The 21,649-nt window shown below is 38.2% G+C and overlaps 3 protein-coding genes across 10 annotated transcripts in view; 2 read left to right on the top strand and 1 right to left on the bottom strand.

Annotated features, from left to right (window-relative positions):
* LOC107267619 (neurogenic protein mastermind) overlaps positions 1 to 7,218 on the top strand; it is a 130,543-nt gene extending 123,325 nt beyond the window's left edge. For 4 of the 7 annotated variants that reach the window (XM_015739561.2, XM_015739559.2, XM_025084980.1 and 1 more), the window contains exons 4-6: positions 1,357 to 1,537; positions 2,594 to 3,262; positions 3,379 to 7,214. In XM_015739561.2, the coding sequence (XP_015595047.1) occupies positions 1,357 to 1,537; positions 2,594 to 3,262; positions 3,379 to 3,614 (1,086 nt within the window). In that variant the 3' untranslated portion in view covers positions 3,615 to 7,214. Of the gene's footprint in view, positions 1 to 1,356; positions 1,538 to 2,593; positions 3,263 to 3,378 lie in introns of all 7 variants that reach the window. The other 3 variants (XM_015739565.2, XM_015739564.2, XM_015739563.1) reach the window with 2 other exon arrangements.
* A 4,889-nt stretch (positions 7,219 to 12,107) lies between these two features.
* On the top strand, positions 12,108 to 19,034 carry LOC107267640 (heat shock protein 75 kDa, mitochondrial). The gene is made up of 13 exons (XM_015739601.2): positions 12,108 to 12,266; positions 12,424 to 12,528; positions 12,653 to 12,735; positions 13,668 to 13,895; positions 16,058 to 16,224; positions 16,297 to 16,406; positions 16,476 to 16,549; positions 16,627 to 16,973; positions 17,097 to 17,244; positions 17,327 to 17,454; positions 17,541 to 17,728; positions 17,840 to 18,138; positions 18,223 to 19,034. The coding sequence occupies exons 1-13, from the start codon at positions 12,152 to 12,154 to the stop codon at positions 18,322 to 18,324; spliced, it is 2,094 nt and encodes a 697-aa protein (XP_015595087.1). The 5' UTR covers positions 12,108 to 12,151; the 3' UTR covers positions 18,325 to 19,034.
* Positions 19,035 to 19,581: 547 nt separating this feature from the next.
* LOC107267641 lies at positions 19,582 to 21,503 on the bottom strand. Of its 2 annotated transcripts, none has more exons than XM_015739603.2 (4): positions 21,131 to 21,503; positions 20,849 to 20,909; positions 20,510 to 20,669; positions 19,582 to 20,246 (listed from the first exon to the last, which is right to left on the bottom strand). In XM_015739603.2, exons 3-4 carry the CDS (start codon positions 20,649 to 20,651, stop codon positions 19,648 to 19,650), a joined length of 741 nt encoding a protein of 246 aa, XP_015595089.1. In that variant the 5' UTR covers positions 20,652 to 20,669; positions 20,849 to 20,909; positions 21,131 to 21,503; the 3' UTR covers positions 19,582 to 19,647. The 2 variants fall into 2 exon arrangements, with proteins under 2 accessions (XP_015595089.1, XP_015595088.1); XM_015739602.2 differs by having other exon boundaries at positions 20,750 to 20,909; positions 21,131 to 21,494.
* Between the last annotated feature and the right edge of the window lie 146 nt (positions 21,504 to 21,649).

Genomic DNA, 21,649 nt, shown 5'->3' with positions numbered 1-21,649 from the left:
CTTTTTGGGGGGGGGGGGGGTTGAAGAATAGGGGATGAAGAGGTAGACACACGGAGAAGAATGAGCGGAAACTTTTTTTTTTTTTAAATGTTGACAGTAGTTGTGCACGCGCATGTTGGTTCCCCAGGAAGTCAGATATCGGAGGGTTCAATGGGGGAGAAGTCTTCTTCAGCTGTTACTCCACTTCCTTTCACTTCCTCCACTTCTTATAACTAGTCGCATTCTTCTTCTTACTTCTTGTTCCGGTTGAACGTACTGTTTTCGAATCTCCCTTTGAATTTTCCAAAACTTTCAGCACCGATTGAACCTTCCTGACCTTACTACTTCATCCCTACCTGACCTTTACGTAGACTGGTAACTATTGAACTTTGACCTTCCCTCGAAATTGCGAATAAATCGTATTCGTATTGCGATTAATCGGTCATTGAAAAATACAATTTAATCAGCAATCTTATATAGTCGTACATTGAGAACTGTCAGGTTTGGAATTACTCAGGCATTCATATTACGTGTGTACATATGAGTGTGATATCTGAGGACATTGGCGAACGCTCTATGCTTATTAGATGATGAGTCAGTTATAACGCGATCATTATCTCGGCAACGTAAAGCTTCGTTCACAGTGGCCTGATTGAGCTCATAATTGTATGTTTCGCGCAATTGGTTAGTCATCCATCTTAGTGATATTGATCCACATATGAATATGAGCAACACTTAGTCTGTTCACGTGCCGAAGAATCGGTGGATTCATATTTGAATTTACTTGCGGATGAAAAATGAGATATCAATTTCACAATTTTTCAACACCCGGTACCTTTGACTTCAATGTTGAAGAATCTTTATCCAGTTGGTATCGTTATCTATTATAGATTGCATATAATCGACCTGAAAGGCGATAATTGACCTTACCAGGTTCCTTATATAGATTGCTGAGAAATCAGCAACAAAATTGTAGGCTTAAGGTCGATTTCCTATTTACTCGGAATGGCAAGAAAATGTCTGGGGGCGTTACCTCTGGATATAATCACAGGTTGCCGGTTCACTGGGAGTCGATGATCCTCGATACAGAGTCTCTTTGCTTGGATTTGCCAAGAGAAGAAAGGAAAAAAAAATAATTGAAAACCTATCCTTTACTACTTGGTTACTTCGTTCAGATGTTTGTTCGATTCGGTGATTCCGGGAAGTCGAAGGTACTTTTACGTAACAGGAGTGTCTATGGCTTTTAAAAGGATTTAAAATGGTATTCTTGTAAATCTTGACGATAAATTTTTTGTGAAGATTTTTCAAAGGTCAAATATATTTTTCTTTTTTTCCCTTTCAATTCGATTAACTCTGAGTGGTATATTTTTATCCAAGGTGATGCAGCAGCAGCAGCACATGGCCGGTGGTATAGGAGGGGTGAGACCTCCACCCCCGGAATACAAAGCGGCCGCACAGGCCCAAATGATGCACGCGGGCATGGGAATGGGTCAGCAAGCCAGGTTCCAAAATGCGGGACCAATGCGTAGAGTCACTCAGCAGCCAATGCCGCCATCCGGTAAGTAACGTTAAGATATAATTACTGTGAAAATTGTCAATATTAATCCGGATTTTTGAAATTTGTCTCAACTAAAACGAAAATCACAAACCATTTGATCGCCCGTTTTCATCGTTAAATTAATTTTTGAGAAGCCTGAGTAAGGTATTTTTGGTTAGCACGAAATCTCATGGCCACCGTGACGTACGAGTCCGGCTCGTTTCCGGCCATAGTGTATGGTTGGTTCATCTTTCGAACGCGAGATGGCCAAAGTACATTGCTTTAGCGTGCACTGGCGTCCGGCCAGAGTTAGGTAGTGCACTTAAAATAATCAAAAATATATATGTATATATAACTGCTCTGTACATTGATTTTCTAAAGTTTATTCAAATGTGCACAATACTCGTATCTTTTTAACAAATCGCAAGCTGCTTCGCAGATGTCAAATCAATGACGATACAGAGTCGAGGTCGCGTTATAGATGCAGCCAGAATAGTTTCATGATGAAATCAATACCAGATACTATAATATATACATGTATAAGAGGAGATGCTAGCTGGGTGGGAAAAATGTTAAAAGCTTCTGGGAACTCTAATCGCGTGAGCGAGAATTTATGTACCGATTTACTGTTCGTCCTCGTCTTCATGACAGAGTCTAACTGGTGCTGAACACGTAACAGGCCGACTCGATCTACTCCAATTCGTGGAAGCTATCCAGAATGGTGACTCCCTTGGGACAGTGTCCGTCCGTATAAAACAGACCGGAAGTCAGATCCATCCTCATCCATCGTAACCATCCCAAAACTTCGGTTCCATTTAGCCTAGCTCGGTTTTACGGTTTCCCCTGCCGCATAAAACGTGCCGAAGGTTCCCCCTTCCGGGTTTGACTTCTGACCTAGAGGCGCCTCTTCGTTACTTTGCTTTACCGATATATCGACCCCTTTCTCGAGGTCAATTATGTATACCGTGGGTGAGCAGAGCGCTCTCTCGGGTTAACCCCTAGTACCCCAGACTTCGAACCCAACTTCCCAAGTCCGACTCTCCCTCTATAGCATCGTCTTTGAATTGTTCTCGACAGGTCCGATGATGAGGCCGCAAATGGCGCAGCAACAGCAGCAACAGGCGTTGCACGCGGCCGGCGGCAACATGTACATGGGTGGCGGCGGCATGGCCGCCATAGGTGGGATGCACCAGATGCACCAGAGACTCGGTTACCCCAGGACGAACAATCAGCGGCCGCCTAACGTGAGCGTCGGTCCACCGGACGGCTTAGGGAACAACATCGGCGGTCGTGGTACTCAGCAGGAGTGGCGACACCTGCTCATGCAGCAGCAGGGTTTCCAGGCGCAGATGCGACCTCAGTTCAACCAGCAGGGTCATCAAGGTGAGTCGAGCGCCGCAGCGACGGCAGCACGACGGATATCAACCTCGGCTACGAGGCCAGGAGGACCGAGCGACGCGAGCTTACTCGCCTCTCGCCGCCTTCTTCCAGGTGGCTTTGGCATGGGCGGCGCAGGTGGAATGCAAATGAGCGCAGCTCAGATGCAACACCAGCAGCAGCTGATTCGCTCCCAGAGCGGAGCCATGGCTGGCCCCGGGATGGCCAACAGCAGTCAGATGCAGCAGCTACTGTCACAGCAGCATCAGCAACAGACCCTGGCTATGCAGCAGGGCAACAGTCAGATGTCCATGCAGATGCAAATGTCACAGTCGTCGTCTGTTAATTCCGTCACGACCACGGGAACGGGTAGGTGTCAATTTACTTTTTTTGGGAATGGTCATCCCAATTCGTTATCGGTAACGAAAAGCCGATGTCAATTTTTATCCTTGTTCTATATTTTTCTCCTCTTCGCTCTTCCTCAGGTTCTCCGCTTCATCCGCATCAGCAGTACGGCGCTGGTAGTCCCGGTGTCAGGAGTTTGCCCCAGCAACAAAGTCAACCACCTCCGGCTGCCTCGGATCCCTCCGTGGCAGCAGCCGCTGACTTCAGCCTAGAATTTCTCGAGAATCTACCCGCCGGGGACACGTCCAACTTTAGCGCCCAGGAACTTCTCAATTCCCTCGATTCTACGGCCGGCTTCAACCTCGACATTCTGTAAGACCACGCCCCATGGTCTAGTCTACCGTCGAACTAACTCACCGGTGTTCCATAACGTAAACGGCCATTCTGTGTTCCTCTTCCTCGCGTGCTCTACGATATCGACGAATTCTCGCTACTACCGACTACTTCTGTCCTTGCCAGCATCGTTCCTGCTACTAGCAGTGCTAGTATCGCTCTTGCGCCTACTCGTGCCACCTAGTTCATTTCCTCTGTCTCTACCCCATCAACTTCCAGCCCCTGTATAGATTGAACCTATTTTCCTTTTGGCCTGTGTCAGCCGAATGGGATTCCTCCTCGCTGCCGTTAGCGCCAACGCGTAATCAATAGGTTGTGACTACCCACGAAATTTAAATGCGATGACAGAGCGAGTTGCGTCCAGGTCGTCGCCGTGATGGGTTTTACAAAAATTTTTTTTTGTAATTCGAGGAATACGTGATGTCTGGTATCGAAGTGGAGGAGTAGCAGCAATGAATCCGTATCCCGTATTATTTATGTGGATATGCATTTTGTACTTTTGAGAGTACAAACGAGTATTGCTTTTCAAATCGGTTGAATCGTATGATCGGATCTTCCTTCTCTCGTAGGAAATAATCGCTGATCGCGCGGGTCGCGCATCTTATATTGGCTGATCATTTCTGTGCGATTATCATCGCCCGATTTATGATAGGCAATCACGTATTAGTTTAATTGTATTTTCTATCGGAATTAGGGCCCAAAAGGTGTCTCGACGACCGTGTAATAGAAAGTCAAGAGAGACGCCTAACCGTTTACTCTCTTTATTTGCTCTCTTTCTTCTTCCTCGATTACAGCTCAGTGAGACTACATGTTGTTATTTTTCTTGCTCAGGAAAGATGTATCTTTTTGTTTTTCTTTTTTTTTGTTTCTTCGTCTTTTCGCCTATCGGGGAAGATAACTTCTCTTTTGTTCTATACGGACACTCAGGGGGCCTTTATTACTTGTTATTTAAAGCAAATGAGGCGTACTCGTCTCATCTCGCGATTCTCTTGATTTTCTGGGAACTTGAGAGAACGTTAAAATTATAATTCAGAGAACAGTATCCAGATGGCGGCACTGATGGTAAACATGGAGGGAGAGACGACGAAGAAAGTTACTTAACCAAAACTCATCCCCATTTCCGTGACTAGTGCGTTTTTATCTTGGTCGAAGGATTTCGAAAGTGGGCGAATACTTTCGTCTTGCGTAACGGCACTGCCGTGGGTTGACGTTATGGTCGGGTTTGAAGTAATAATGTAATAATTAGTATAATATATTTAATTATGCATTCGCTCAGGTGACGCGAATTTGTAATTAAGTGAAAGTCAATTATGGAAAAAAAAAAAAGAAAAAAGACCTATCGTGGAAGTACATCGGCGAGGTGGTGGTTGCTCGCACTTTAGGCAGCTCCACGTGTGAACGTGCCCTTAAGTTCCATTTCTGTGGCAGCGTAGAAGGACATTAATTAAATGATAATTAAATTAATGAAATAGCTCGTGCGGTTATCATCGTGAATACAACGGCAAAATCTGATAGGAAGAAAAACTATGGGATAGCAAAAACCCCTCCCGAAGGATTGCTAGGCGATTAACGTTAAGGCGATATTACAATACCCGACCTCTTCGTCTGTAAATAGATATATACTTAGCGAGAAATTCAAACGGAACACTAAGTTCGTTAAGTTAAGATAAATTAACTTAAGAGACCTTATGGCATACATACAACATAGACAATTATTATGATGTATTGAAGGAAAACAACAACAAGAAAAATGATTAAGTGACGCATCGGAGTGCGATCACTTTCTTTTTTTTTTCCGGCGATAAAGCGCATTTGACATATACGGTGTATTTATTAAGTTTCACTCGAATGCGCTATGTCGCCATTTTGTCATTCGAAGTGGCACACAAGCTACATTTGCGGTGGGCCAGACTCCGACATATCCGCGTAAAACGAGCTATGGGCTATCTAAACGTTTTGATGATAAAAATGTGTTATTTTCATTCGAGATATTTTTAATGATTCGCGGAAGAAAGTATGAGTTATATTTTGTGGATAATTTAAAGAAAAATATTTTCATGACACTAGTGTACAAATTATATAATTATTTCTGTATTTTTTTGTTTCTTGTTAATACTTTCTATATTTTTGTCTATACGTTGTCACGAGGTCCAGCGAGGATGTATTTTCTCTTTTTTTTTTTTTTTTTGAAAATTTCTCTTATCAATCAATTCGTTTAGTTAGCCCACACCGTTCGACACGTTGGAGAGACGGTTCCGCGAGCGGCTAATCTTCCAAATAGTGATACATTCCATAGTTAAAGAGAATAGAAAACCCATGAGGGATTTTGTCTAATCAAAACTATCGTTTCTAAAAGAAAAGAAAAAAAAGAATGATGACACAAGGTTAAGAAGGTTTAAGGATGCTTAGAAGTTCTTAAAGGAGTTCTGTGAGAATTGGGACTATAGTGGAAAGACAAGAAGGAAGCAAACGAATGCGGTTAATCAGTACCACTGAATACAAGATTTAAAATGAAAAATATAATAAATATATATTGACCGAGCGTTGAAAACAAAATCGGATTCCTACCGCGCATGCGCAAAGCGCTAACAATGATTTTCATTCACTTTCACGTCGATAGGACGCTGAACTTTTTGTTCAACATATTCAAGGTGGGTCGTGTGGTTATGCTGAATGAAGGCTATACGAATATGTGTGCGACCTGTGAACCGAGCATAAAGCAGTGACGTACGTCTATTAAATATTTTGGGGCCACGAAACATAATCTAACGGAAGAATAGAATAAAAATTAAAGAATGACGGTCAGTAGAAAATTATGCAAAACGCAATGGGAACGAAGGGGAAAAAAGAATCACATGCAAAAGTAAGGAACGAAAAATTGAGATATATTCTCGGATTTTTCATGTCAATATTATATAAACGCAAATCAAAAACAGAACAAAAGGAAAGGCAAAGATTAGGTAGATGGCGCAACTTATACACATCATTTCTTTGGCAGTCTTTATTGTACACTTTTTTTTTTGGAAGTTTGAGGGAAACACTGGATAACGAGAGGAACTTCATGATCGACAGTATGAATGGGAAAGTATGAAGCAACGAATGAGTAACGGAGTGTCTTTGTGTGTGTGTGTGTGTGTGTGTGTATGCATTTGACAATGAGAAGCTGTGGGAAACGATGAAAATGAAAGATGACAGATATAGAAAAGAGCATTAGGGACCAAGATATAGGGCAAAATGCTTGGTGCTGAATGTCACAGTGGATCGTTATGTTATCTTCTCAAAATTGATATCAAGTTATTGAATTTTTTCAAAAAGGATACAAGTTTCATTAAATTCTTAGTAAATACCGATTAGCTGATTACGGCTTGGCTAGGTGCATTAACGCTTGAAAATGGAAGGGAATGAACGGGGGGGGGGTTGATGGAAGACACAAGAGATATTTGAAAGAATGTTAAGAAGGTCCTTTAAACGGACGTATACATCTAATTATTTATAATATTTATAATTTTATAATACTGGGCATTCGTATAGAATAGATATGTTGAACTTCAAAACTGTTATTAATAAATGCGTTGAGTTCCTACGTATATTCCTTTACTTCGAAGTCACACTGTACATTTTCTTTAAGGCCCACGGCCATTCTATTTTAACACGAATCATTCTTATGCGACTTTTAAAATTTATCGAATCACCATATATATATTTTATTGTCTTCCTCTGAATCTTGCTTTTCCCTCTCTTACACGACGTGTAATCGAAGAGGAAGGAATGTTTCTCAGAAAGAGATTAAAAAAATGCTCTACTTTCGAGGCTAAGTAATAATCATGAATTACAATATCTTACAGTAATTTTTCGTTCGTACGAGTAAAAATATTATTTTACGGTACTGCGTCAAGCCTGTCACACGATGTAAATTGAGAATCGTAAACAAGAGTTTCGCGAATTCATTTAAACTAGACCAAGCGCTTTAATTGCACGAGGGTTGTTCCAGTTACTCGAAATAAGGGAAGGACTTTAATGGCAACGTGTAACGTGATCTTTTGTAAATGCCATGCAGCAATATCATAATTACTGAAAATCTTGATAAAGTGCCTTGCGCATTCGTGACGAGCTGACGCTGGTGGGGCTGGATAGGAAATCCCATACGACTAGAGACAGGGTGGGTTAACGTACCCCAATACTGCAGCGCCGGAGTCAGATGGATCGCGGAAGTCGGCAAGATAGCGACGGCCATTCCGTCCTATGGTTGGCACGTCACGAGAACTACCCTCCCCTCGCGCTGCTTCGTTCCTCCGCAACAACCCCTAAGTGCACGAGACACTTAGGAGAAATTGGAAGCCGCACGATACGTATAACGTATAACAGTACTCATATCTACTTCATGAAACGTCATTGACCGCTTTACGATTATAATATTCATAACGGGATAAAAGGGACCAGATTACATTTGGGGAAATCAAAGAGTTATCTGTGCATTAGACAATTTCGAGATTCATTATTTCTTGGATATAAGGTTAAAAATGAGGTTTTTGCATATATTAATACATTTTTGAAAATTAATTAAATTCATTTTTTTTTATACTGACTATTGGAATCTTCAAACATATCGATTTAATCAGAGACAATTTCTTATTTTTTTACTTCGCTTAGGATGTATCTTATTACCTCGTCTTAGGCATTGGCCGATTTATTCGATATTGACGAATTCTTTGACCGGATAGATTTGGTGAGGCGTCTGCACTAGGTCCTCGGATAGTGGCTCTAACGTTGCTCGCGAGGACGAGAGAGGAGGATCAATATCATGCGGAGGGAGAAACCAGTCTGAAAATAGAAGCGAGAGTAGAAGCCAACTTGCCGGTGTGGGAAGAGGGTTCAGGATTACGAGTAACGATCAACCCGAAAATGTCAATTTTGCTAGGTTAAAACCTGATGAGCTCCGAAATCGATTAATCGGTCGTGACCAATTTTTTTCTTTACTTTCTAAATTTCACTAGGATCCATATACCGTGGGATCTCGTGTTTATGATATTGTTGACCTTTTTTTGCCATTTTTGAAAGTTTATTAAATTATTCGGGAGATAATATGGCGATTCGCACTGGGACAGTCAAAAGCACGTGGATCGATATTAGAGACAGATATTAATTGTAATATCCATTCATGAAAATTTTTCATTGGTTAGTCAACCTTCTTGAGGTTATTACGATAATGGATTTTGTGAATTTGAAAAAGGAAGGACTTAGCCCTTATTCAAAAATGGCGCCGTGCTTTGGACATATGAAATTTTTTAATGACCATTTTTTAAACATTTTTTAGGATCAATGCATTGCTAGGTACAGTATGTTTATGCATTGGTGTCATGGGGGTTAGTAAATCCGTTGTGATCTATTTCCGGAAAGTATCAGGAATAATGAGGAAATGTGAAATCCTCGTTAAATATCTTTTTCATTTTATACATAGTATTCCCGTATAGTAGTTAATAACAAAATAGAATAGTTTTCTACCTCTCTGACGGCAACAAGAAAAAAAATTATATAATTTCAAGCCGAATTATCGCTCTAGGATATATAGAAACGATACGTCAGAATCCTTCGTAGCGTTACAATTAAAAAAAAGAATCTTAGTGCTTAAAGGAAGAAAAAAATCTGTATCAAAAACGGGCGTGAATGAAGAAAATTTTGATTTTTGAAATCGACAAGTGAACATGAGAATGAGAGATCAGTTTGAAGTTCTAGTAATAGCAAAATAAAGTCCAAATGCGTAAACGGAAAAAAAATTTCATCGCGAATGATCGCTTTTTGAAAAATTAATGTATGAACAAAAAAAAAGTAATCGAGACTCGATCTTCGCAAATCAAGTTTAACGAATCAACTTGTTACAAAAACATTTTGGGATCAGTATTTCTAGATCATGACGAGGTCTTTTGATAACCAAGGTAACCAGAAGAAACGTCTCAATTTTGTTTACCTTTCTTTTTTTTCATTCATTCGTGTAAATATCCAGTAGCCAGTATATAACGAGAGCGAAAAGTAAAATGAATATTACGAAACGTTTTGTAACGCGTGATCGTAACTCTTTACGATAACGGAAAAATTTCGAAAGACGTAAGATAATCGAACGTACAAGAAAAATAATGAAATTTGTCAAATTTCGATAATACACATTTACAAAACATAATCGACGCCATTGGTCCTTTACCGTAACCACGAAATTTTTTGCTGTCTCGCGAAACCGGTACACTGTCGTAATAGGCGCAGGATGATCGTGCGATCAATGTGTCATTTGAATCTTGGGCCTTTCCACGATAACAAAAGAGACGCGACGAGATTCGTAAATGAAAAAAAAAACAACCCTGCTCGGAGGAAAATCAACACTTATATATTCTTAATGATTGTGATATAGTCGTAAAGCTAATGATAGTGATAGTCTCTTCGTTAAGGGGCTGGTGGGAAAATCTGCCCGCTGTCGCGAGCGGCTCTTTTTATTGTACGAGACTAGAGTCTCTTTCTCGGCCAGCAATTCACCAAAAAACAGAAAAAGATAGATAACGCAAATACAGAAGAACATTTTTAAAACGTTTACACAGATTGGAGACGTTAATTCCAAAAAATCTTGTCCCCTTTCCTACGCTACTGCGATTCGGTTAATGCGTGGTAGTGGGAGAAAAGCTGCCAGTCCAATGGCTCGTAGCGACTCAGTCTAGTCGCAGTGGCGCAGGCACGAGATTACAGTTTTAAAGTGAATACGTACGAGTTATGATAGTTCGAAAACGAGAGTCCTTTTCTCGCTGCGCCAAAAATTACGAGCACGCGTTCGCACGTTAATTATTATTAATTGCAACCATGATTCGCGTTGTTTGTAAAATAGTGAAGTGATCGCACGAGGCAGCAATAAGACGTTGGATCGTGACGGGAGGAGTTAGGTGAGGAGCAAAGAAAAGAAGAAAGATAAGAAACTGTAAATAACAGCGTGGCGTTATTATTTATGTTTGCTAACGACGAATAGTAATAATTATCTATTGTAATAATTCGTAATTTAAAGATTGATTGAAGAAAACGATAATGGTGAGCAAAGAGAGCGTGTACATAAGATATGAATATCTCCCCTGGTAAAAGGATAGTTTTCGGATAGTTATTTTTCTTACTATTATTATTAAGTGATAATTATTATTAATTATTATTACTTATTATTGCTATTGTCATTAATTATTATTATCGTTGTTATCCTTTGATCGATGATCTCAAAAGTAATTATTACCTTCGCGTGAGCATCTCGCGAGAATCTGGGTCGATTTCTCATTCGCCAAAAAAAATGTCACATGCGAATGGTATTTGATGTCAAACATTTTTTTGTTTTTCTTTTCTGGCCCGTACATCCAAATCCTCATCTTAATTTTGTTCTTTCTAGGAAAAAAAAATATTCGCGAGACGCTTGAAAGGTTGTCACGTTCATTTATTTTCTGGATTAATTCAACTCCGTCGTTATCTATAGAGCTATTCAAAGTGTTACGGATTTCTCATGATGATCCGAGTTCAAAATGATTGACGCTTATTTCTATTGAGCGACAATCATTTTCTTTTCTTTATCGAACGATTACAAACAGTTTCGAATTGTTCTGGGAACAAATAGGGGCAAGAAAATTCCATTATTCACTTTTCAATCGGGGCGTCTCTTGTATTTTGCAAAGGTCTACAGCCTCATGCAACAAATTCGATGACGCTTTTGCATTTTCGTAGTAGGATAACATTGATGATGATACATTCTTAATCCCTTTCTGTTACTCGCGAGCCACGATGACGACCTGTCAATGTAAAGGGATAGATGAACTATTTGTAATCATTGAATGATAGAGCAATTAAATGAAACACAGGTACAGGCCAGGTACCGTCACGATAAATAAATAATAATAATAAAGTAAAAAGATGACGACTAAAAAAAAGGTAAAAGAATCTAATTAGTTAAAAAAATTTAGTTACAATTGAATGACGGTGTAACGATGATAAATTATTCATGAACATGTTTTATTGTACGAGAGTCGAGACATTTTTCCATGTCTTTGTATATTTTTATGCAATGTTGTAGAATGATATTGTTTCAAATATATTATACAGATAATAATAAACAAATTTATATGCCATAAATAACTGTCAGCGACACGGTTCTTTTTTTTAGTGTCAATTGTATTCATTTCTTCCGTTCAAGTCCTCTCAATCCCTCATCTTCATTTTCTTCATACATGTTAACTATTGCTACCAAGTTATTATTCTTTTTGCTAAAAATCTAGAGGCAGATTTATCTTCAGTCAAGTTATTCAAGTAAAAGAAAACTGTTTGATATATTCAAAGAATCAAAAGAAATTCCAAAATTAGTTAATACTTTCTGAGGAGACCGAGGAGACTATACTCGACAAAAGAACATTTGACTGTAAGAAAATTTTTTCTGCACTATCGACGGAACAAGCGTTGCTACGAACTCATAGCACACAACTCGTTTAGTTATAATACGTAATCAGCTTTCCAGAAATGGCTACCGCCTTCAGACTACAGCACGCGATTAAATTGGTCCGAAACATTGTCAGGCCAGTGAATTTTGCTTACAGAAATATATCCTTGGATAAACGATGGACCCGTCTTCAAGGTAAAAAACATGTGCAGCGTTGTCAATTGTTATTCTAAATTCTAACTGTGTATAGCATAGTTTTCAGGTTATGTATATAAATTGTAACCGGTTTCTTTATACTTTAAATATGTATCTTCTAATTATATAGTAATATTGTTTTACAATTTCATTTCAGTAAATCAGAGCTGCCAGTTAAGATATTTATCATCCCAGGCTGCGGCTGAGAGCTTGCCAGATACAGATTATCATAATATTATAAAGGATACGGAAAAACCCACAGGTAATTATAACAGTTAATAGTTTTCTCTTTGAATAGATGGCAATTTTTGTTGTTACTGATTCATGTCTGTGCTAAGTACAATTTATCGGAGAGATAATATACAATATTTTTTACTAATTTCCAGGCGAGGCTGCAAAACATGAGTTTCAGTCAGAGACACGAATGCTACTTGAAATAGTAGCCAAGTCGCTATATTCTGAAAAAGAGGTAAGAATTACTTTTGTTTAAAAAATCTATATCAGCCACTGACACATAATTAATTATTCCTATACAACCCTTCCTTTTTATAGATTAACTGTACCATCGATAGTGATATATGTCTGTGTGTCCTTGGCTACTCCAATAAGTCACTCTCTGTAGACACAGCCCAGAAGAAGGGTCACTTGCATTTACATAGTAGCCCAGTACTTTTTTCTCAGGGTCAATATATCCAAGACGAAATGCTAACATAAATTCCTAGTGACAGGGACAAATTTACAGAGTGGTTTTATGGCTGGAAAAACGACAGAGGAACCAATAGTAGTTAGTAATAACAACCCTAAACTCAATTTAGTGTCAACATTTGCTTATAAATATGTTTTAAAAGATCTAGTTGGATCAGTCTGCTTTATAGCTACAATATGTCGGTCCTTTTATTACCAAAATATGGTAATTTCTGATTATCATTTCGTGATAAACGATCCTCGCGCCTACAGCATAATAAATGTTCATGAACGAAAAAACAAGGGGTTATACGGGTGCGACGAAAATGATGCTCCATCCGGCACATTAATCAATTAGATTAGGGGATCGAGGAGGTGGTAGATGCTGATTATTTGATGGTTACAAAAGGAAAATAACGAGCTAGCGATTTTTCGCAATTCGCGAGAGTCCAGTTTTGGGGTAGTGGATGGTAAAAGTCTGTAAGGGAGGTTGGATATGATCTGAGTGGTCGATGGTCATCCAGCGAATGAGCTGTCACGCTTCATTTATTTTCTTAATGGGAGTTACGGAAGGGAGTGCGGCTATAGTCTGCTCCATACTGCCAACTATGAAAGATAGAAATATTATGGTGATCCGTTTCCACGGTGATTTCCGCCATCCAGGTTTTACCTTACACGATAGAAGAAATATACATTTCAACTATAATTTGTCAACAGGTCTTCGTCAGGGAGCTGATATCCAACGCAAGCGATGCTCTTGAGAAGCTAAGATACCTGCGACTAAGCGAAAATCTGTCGTCTGATTCAGGAGCCGACCGCAGTTTGGAAATTCACATTGCTACTGACAAACAGAATCGAATTCTAACGATTCAAGACACTGGAATTGGTATGACTCGGGAAGAACTTGTTTCCAATCTTGGTACTATTGCTCGTTCCGGTTCTAAAGTGAGTACCAAATACATTTATCTACTCTTCAAGAATAACTAGATTATCTAAGTGTTTCAACCTAACATAACATATATTCATTGTGTTGATCGTTTCGTCACTGATATAATTTATTAATTGTACTAAAATCTGTTTAAAACTTAGGAAACCATTTTACAAAAATAAACAACATTAAGTGTTAATCAGGCCATCGTCACGATCTACTTTTCAATCCAATCATGATGTAGATTGCTATTATAATTATTGAATAACTCTAATCAATAGTTTCCTAATTGAACAACTTTTAAGCGTACTTTGAAATTATATTTCAATATTTCACGTATTGGCATACACCTTTGAGATACAAATTCATTTATCATAGTCACCCACAGAAAATCTTATGCATTATATACTTTAAAATAAAGTTTTAGTAGTAACAATACAGTATTGATATTCTAAAAAGTATAAAAAATAAAGTATTAGCAATAAAGACAAGTAAATCTCAATATTACTGTCTACGATAAAAATTAAAGCTCTTTTTGGAATACCGTAGCGCATTGTGGTTGCGATATGGTGGAATGGCGCTTGTGCTATACAGAAGGATCGGTGTGTGTCGGATCAATACCGTCTACTTACGCGATATCATGAAAAAAAATGCGGGGAGTGGCTGCTGGTGGGAGCTTGTTACAAATAGCCGGCAGTTCCTCAGTGTCTGGAAAAGTGCCGATAAAAAATTCGCAATATCCAGCCAATCAGTTTTATCGGCTCAGGAACGCCTATATCCATGATTCCCAGTAGCCGTTTTGAAACAGTCGGTATCCTTCAGTAACCTAACCAAAAAATAACCTCAAAAAGATAGTGAAACGATGTCGGGGAAACTTTATTAAATATGCAATGTCGATTTTAAAATCAATTTTCTTTATATAAACAAAAAATATATTTTTTTAATAAAACATGCTAGATTCGTTTGACTCAAGATTTAAAAACTTAATATAGTAAATGGAAAACGATGCGAAATATGGTGGTCGCATGGTTTGTCTACAATGTTTGTATAGAAAATTTGATTCACAGAATTGTAGCATTGCGGCTGTACTATAAAGGTAGGATCGATCGAGTTCTCTCTTTATACCCTCGTCGTCTCTCTTTCGTAGGTCTCCCTTGAACATGGTCGCTCTTCTCCCTCTTTCATAGGAAGCGACTAATAGCCACCCCGTTTTCCTTATACCGCCCACTTTCATCCTACGCTCCCGATTTAATCAAACTGACACCAGTCTGGAGTCTCTTCTCTAATCATTTACAGCCCTGGCGCCAGGACTGCAGGACTACCTTGCTGCTTATTAGAATCTAAACCAGACAGGGAGCCACTACTCTTCCTCCATGAACCGAATACTAAACGGCTGAAGCAGAGAATTTGCATACGATAAAAGCGCAATCTATTGATTGTTACGAAGAGGTCTTTCGATTGATTAAAATCCAATTACTCTGAACTTTACGGCATTGGCTTTGCCGCGAGGAAACACATTTTCTCATATATTGTTGCCGTTGTATGATACAGAATGGGTCAAGTAATTTTCCTGTCTTACCGATAGGATCAATAAAAATATCTAACAGTTATCAGAACATTTTGTAAATTATGTGAATCAAAGTGTAATTTATATGCTGTGCAAATATCTTTAGAAAATTGTATTCAGATTCAGTTTTTTCCTTCTCCGTTATATTTATTGAATCAATTATAAAATTTACTGTACGTTAATTTGATCGGAGGCATTTTGAAATTTGCTTGCTTAATTTTATTGGGAGCTGCATTAAAGGATTCTGATTATATTTATGACTTTCATGGCACGTTTATGGATTTATGACATTATGTAATGCGCTTGTAAATTCATCGCAAATATATTTTCTATAGGAATGGCGAAGGTGTGTTTCTGCTAGCACAATAAATAGAGGAAGCTAATCCACGCGGGCTGATACCACTAGATTGCATCATTTATCACAGCACGCTTGTGTCGCCATTTCTGGCAACCAGGATATCACATACGATACACTGTCCCACACGTCATCGCTGAACTGATATATTAGGGTTATTTGTAACCTTAGGCTAATTTAAAGATTTATCATTGATTGTTTTTAGAACTTAGATAATGCTTAAAGAAATACATGTATGGATTTTATTTTGATTCTAGGCTTTCCTGGAGCAACTTAAAGAGAAGCAAAAGGCTGGCGATCCTTCCAATATTATTGGACAATTTGGGGTTGGATTTTACAGTGCTTTTATGGTTGCTGACAAAGTCGAGGTCTTCACTAAGTCATACCATAAGGATGCCGAAGAACTTCGTTGGGCATCTGACGGGTAATTAGAAAATTTATATGACAGCAGCAGATTGTTCTAGTAGTTGAATTTTAAGGAAGACATTTTTTACAGATCGGGGACCTATGAAATTTCTAATGCTGAAGGGGTCCAGTCTGGAACGAAAATAGTAATGCATTTAAAACCTGATTGTAGAGAATTCAGTGACGAAACTGTTATAAATGGTGAGTAACTATCAATCACTTTTTCTTTCTTAGTTATATCACGATGAATGATTCAGTATATTTGTTTAGATATCATAAAGAAATATAGCAACTTTGTGGGCAGTCCGATATTTGTAAATGGCAAGCGAGTTAATGTAATTCAGGTAAATATTATATTAACAAGTTTATTTGATATATTAATTGCTGTCTAATAGTTATTCATGGGAGTGTTATTCGGCAGCCATTATGGATGCTGGATCCAAAAGACGTGACTCCACAACAGCACACAGAATTTTATCGTTTCATTGGAAATAGTTTCGACGCACCACGATTTGTACTTCACTACAGTACCGACGTCCCTCTCAGTATCAGGGCACTGCTTTACTTCCCCGAGGGAAAACCAGGTCTTTTCGAAATGAGCAGGGACACTTCCGTCGGTATTTCTCTCTACAGTCGGAAAGTCCTGATAAAGAGCAAAGCCGATAACATTTTACCGAAATGGCTGCGATTCATCAAGGGTGTAGTCGACTCTGAAGACATTCCTTTGAACTTGAGTCGAGAATTATTACAGAATAGTACACTCATAGGGTACGGAAGATAAATTATAATAATGTACCGATTCTTAATCGTTTGCTGCTCTTGGTTTGAACAGCATGATATAATGTGGAGGCTAATCGTATTGATGTGTTTTATGAAATTTGTAATTTACAGAAAACTCAGAAATGTACTTACATCTCGCATACTAAGGTTCCTTATTGAAAAGTCCACCAAGCAGACTGAGGAATATAATCAATTTTATAAGGATTATGGTCTCTTCTTGAAGGAAGGCATAGTTACAAGTTATAATCAAAAGGAGAAGGTATGGTGTGATTTTAATACAGTTTGATTTTTGTATGGACCAATGACTTAATTGTCGGTCTTTTCGCTATATTTTATATTAGGAGGAAATTGGAAAACTTTTGAGATTCGAATCATCTGCTGGTGCTCCTGGTGAGCTTGTAGGCCTCCCACAATATACTAGCAGAATGAGCCAGGATCAAAAGGATATATATTACTTAGCAGCTCCAAAGTTAGTATTTATAATTCTTTTTTCATGTATTTTACAATATTACGAATATTAGTATCATAAAGACTAGTCATATTTTGCTTTCTTAGCCGGATTTTGGCCGAGCAATCACCGTATTACGAATCACTAAAAAAGCGGAACTTAGAGGTTTTATTCTGTTATGAACCATATGACGAATTAGTACTAATGCAACTGAGTCAGTACAACGGACATAATTTGACTTCAGTGGAGAAGGAAATGAGGCAAGACACAGAAGCAAACAAATCTGAAAATTTGGGTGAGTTATTAATATTAATGTTTTAATATTTGCTATTTGAATACTGCAGTCTCTTACGTTATTAACAAACTGATTCGTTGAAACGTACATAATATAATTTTTGTGCAATAGGTTCTATGGAGAAACTCGAAGCTGATCGTTTGGTGAATTACATGAAGAAGGTGTTGTCAAATAAAGCATACGATGTAAAGTTGACAAACCGACTTGAATCTCATCCATGCGTGGTGACAGTTCAAGATATGGCAGCCGCCAGACATTTTGTGCGAACACAAAGTCATCAATTAAATGAAGAATCGCGTTATGCGCTTTTGCAACCTCGCTTGGAATTGAATCCTAATCATCTATTAATCAAGAAGCTATCTCAGTTAATTACGACAGATACAAAATTGGCCGATCTTGTTACACAGCAGGTAATTTCAATGTGCAAACTATAAACATCTTTTGCATGTATCTTTACAATGGTAATCAATAATTATTTTGTTTTTTTTTTTTAGTTGTTTGCAAGTGCTATGGTTGGAGCTGGATTGGTAGAAGATCCAAGAACACTGTTGACTTCTATGAATGAACTACTAACTTTGGCTCTCCAAAAACATTAAAAAAAGATATTTATTGTACAGTTATGAGTATAGTACAGTCATGTTACTTTATCACATTTGTAAAAGTCACAGCATTCCTGAAGCAATTTCTTAATTTGCTGTCCATCGAGTAGAATACTGCTCTCAAATCCATGAACACCACACCCATTTTTTCTGTATTTTCGTAAAAATCTTCGTGTATATTTTTTAAAACGTCGCAATCAATGTTACGCCCTTTCCGTTCATTACTTTTTTCTTCGAAAAATTTGGTTTGGACCAGTTCGACCAAAGGTAACTGAGGTTTAACTAATGAAATTTGCAGATTGGATAAAAAAAATTCCAGAAATACAGGAGCGTAGAACTATTTTCGAATACCTGCAGATTCGCAGGAAATATTCGTATCTTTCGGGAAATTGCGATTTTGGGTTGGGGATTCCCTTTCTTTCCCCGTCATGTTTGTTTAATCGTTTCTATTCCGTTCAGGTTGAGCATGTTTAGTCGAGTCGTCATATTGAGGGTACTTACCCTTTTGGAGTAGCTACACGTGTATAGGCCATGCTGATGGTGGATAGGGGTATATATATATATATATATATATATATAAATACTTTAGCCATCACTTTAATATTGTATTATGTTGAAGAAAATTTCCTGAAGCTGCAAGAGTAGCAATTTTGCGTTGATTATTTTTTGTCCTCTACGCATATCTTACAATAGAGTATGAAACAGTACTGTTTCCTTCTTGTTCTTCATCATAACTCCATCTTCCTTCTCCTCCGCCCTTATGCTTTGATACTCTTTTCCGGTCTCCTCTGTTTCTCCTGCCACTACTTCGGTCGTAATATTTTTCGCTCCACCATCTTTTTCTTTTTTTTTTCATTTTTCTTTCATCCACCAGTCATCCTATGACTTCATTCACTCAGCGAATTTTCACGAGATATCGGAAGTAGAGTCCCTGTAGTAAGAGTCCGGCCAATACCCGGAAGGGACGCCACATTTAGGGCTCGTTTGGAGCCGCCATGACATTGCGCGCGAATTTTCAAATTATTATGTGTTAAACTCATTATAAACGCTATATAAAAATAGATTTAGATCCTCATGGAAATGTCAACATTTAGAACTGGTGCATTCAAACAATATGTACAGTTTCAAGTAAACCTAACAATTTATAATTTGCGCTGACAGCAGCGAATGTCATACATATAGGTATAACACATTATTGTGTTTAATTGAACAATAAAAAAAAAAAGAGGTTTGTGAGGTAAATTAAACATCAACTCTTATTAAGATGATCCATTTTTATTGTGTAAAAGAAATGTTCAAAATACATCTGAGTAATTGTTATTATTTCCAGTTCTCTACTTTTCTTCTTAGTGTTCTTATAGAGGGGAGAGGCCATCCTTCTTTTATCAAAGTAGAATAGCCAGTATTTCCACACGAAAATTTTAACTTATATCCTAAGACTAGAGTAGCATCAGACCATTTACATACTTTTTTCATTTGCCTATTCAATACTTCGACTTGATCATCGTTTAATAACTTTTTAATGTAACTCGTGCGTTGATCACTTACACGTACTTCCTGTTCGAGCTGCTTTATTCTTCTTTGTAGTTTTCTTATCGTTTCCTTATGTTTTTTCTTCATAATTCTTCGCAAATTTTCACTTTTCTCGTACATTTTCTTCAACTGCTGGTAATTGGGATGACTACCTAGAATTTTACTTTCACAATCCTGTGGCAGACTTTCTAAATCTTTCTCTTGTTCCAACTCTTCCTCGCTATTACAATTCTCTGAAACTTTTCTATCCATCTCAGTTTCTAATTCCACTTCTTTCCGTTCCGCTTCTGGCTCATCCTGCTTTTCTTCATTTTCGATTTTGATTGACGGTACTACAGAAACATTTTGATCTGGATTGTCATCTTCAACGACTGGAGCCATGTTGTCTGAGAAATAGAATGAAGAAAAGTACATGGTGTTTATAAATTAGATAAGCTGTTAACTATTAAAAGTGCTTCAAGTAAAACCTAATGATGAAACGTAATTTACAACAACTATTTGTTTGTGTAAGATCTGTCATTAAAAAAAAAACCATTTGTCTAAGAACAGTGTAGAAGAACTATTTCTTATAGGTTGTGATAAATGAGACAGATTGACTACAGCGATATTTTTCTCAGATTTATTAATGTTCCATACGGTTTATGCATACCTATATGGGTGCCCTTATGCTCCATCCTGTACTCTTGCGACGGAATCTTATCTTTGACCAAACCAGTTGCTCTATTGAATGTTGTGGGCACTGCATTTCGCTTCAGCTTCTTCGTTCCATCTTCTCGTACCTTCTCCCACATTTCAGGTGCAAAATGTTACTGCAATGTAGAAGTTGTAATGAAGCGTTATACGTAGTATCGCAATTGGAATGTTTGTCTAAAGAAACATGAATATTTACTTCGCATAGAACTGCATGCTTAGTTGGTGTCCAATTCTTTTTGTTCAATGCCTGTATCCACATGTTCTGAACAACTTCATCTTGAGGGAAATAACTCACCTTTACACCCTTTCCTGATCTATTGGGACATGCTGCACATCGGGGCATTTTAATTACATGACTGAAATATAAAGACACTTTGAATGCACTGAAAATAGGTAGGCGGTATCGGGACATTTTTTTATATATCGATCAATTAACGTTAATTACAGCTTTGAGTTTAATGTACGTTATTGTTGTAAAGCTATTGCAATATGATTATTTACATATTACTCGTATTTATATCATGCAAAATACTTGTTTTTCTTTGGAAACGCAATATTTTTTCAAACTTCTACTTACACATTTCCCACTTTTAGACAACTCTTCTTCTTCTTGTTCCTTGATTGGTCAACTGCAGATAACTGTTGAATCTCATTGAACCTCACTCTTTGCCGTTATCACTACGCACACTACACAATGCGAATGCTTCCATATACGTATTCACACACACACACATCCTATTCTGGAAAGAGCCCTCAAAATGGCGGAGCCAATTAGTAAGAGGCCCACCGTTGGCCGGACTCTCGGTCTTACATACAGGTCTTGCAACTCGCCCAATTTTCAGCGGTGGGGGTAGACGTGGTTTTGAAGCACGGCACATTTTAAATTTTAGTCACAAGCGTCGCTGTGATCGAGCGACCCCCTTATCTATCTCACTCTACAGTCAGCTGTGGGAGAGAGAAATAGGAACGGATCGCTTGATCGCAACGCCTCTTGTGGTCATGAAGCGAAATGAAAAATGCTTCTAAAAGAAGACTACCCCCTGCAAGGGCAGAGATGAGTAGGGAGATTGCCAATGAGCCTGTTTTTGGTGAAGGC

This window comes from Cephus cinctus, unplaced genomic scaffold (genome assembly GCF_000341935.2).
Source record: "Cephus cinctus unplaced genomic scaffold, Ccin1 Ccin1_scaffold0422, whole genome shotgun sequence".
NCBI lineage: Eukaryota > Metazoa > Arthropoda > Insecta > Hymenoptera > Cephidae > Cephus > Cephus cinctus.
The sequence above is the reverse complement of the archived record's forward strand: the minus strand, read 5'-3'. Positions and strand labels throughout refer to the sequence as shown.

Excerpts from the sequence above, each read along its gene's own strand:
- LOC107267640 (XM_015739601.2), top strand. The coding sequence starts at position 12,152 with ATGGCTACCGCCTTCAGACTACAGCACGCGATTAAATTGGTCCGAAAC. Across the intron at positions 16,974-17,096 it reads CAGAATAGTACACTCATAGG|AAAACTCAGAAATGTACTTA; the intron begins GTACGGAAGATA and ends TGTAATTTACAG. Across the intron at positions 18,139-18,222 it reads CCGATCTTGTTACACAGCAG|TTGTTTGCAAGTGCTATGGT; the intron begins GTAATTTCAATG and ends TTTTTTTTTTAG.
- LOC107267641 (XM_015739603.2), bottom strand. The coding sequence starts at position 20,651 with ATGTGGGAGAAGGTACGAGAAGATGGAACGAAGAAGCTGAAGCGAAAT. Across the intron at positions 20,247-20,509 it reads GCATAAGGGCACCCATATAG|ACAACATGGCTCCAGTCGTT; the intron begins GTATGCATAAAC and ends TCTATTTCTCAG.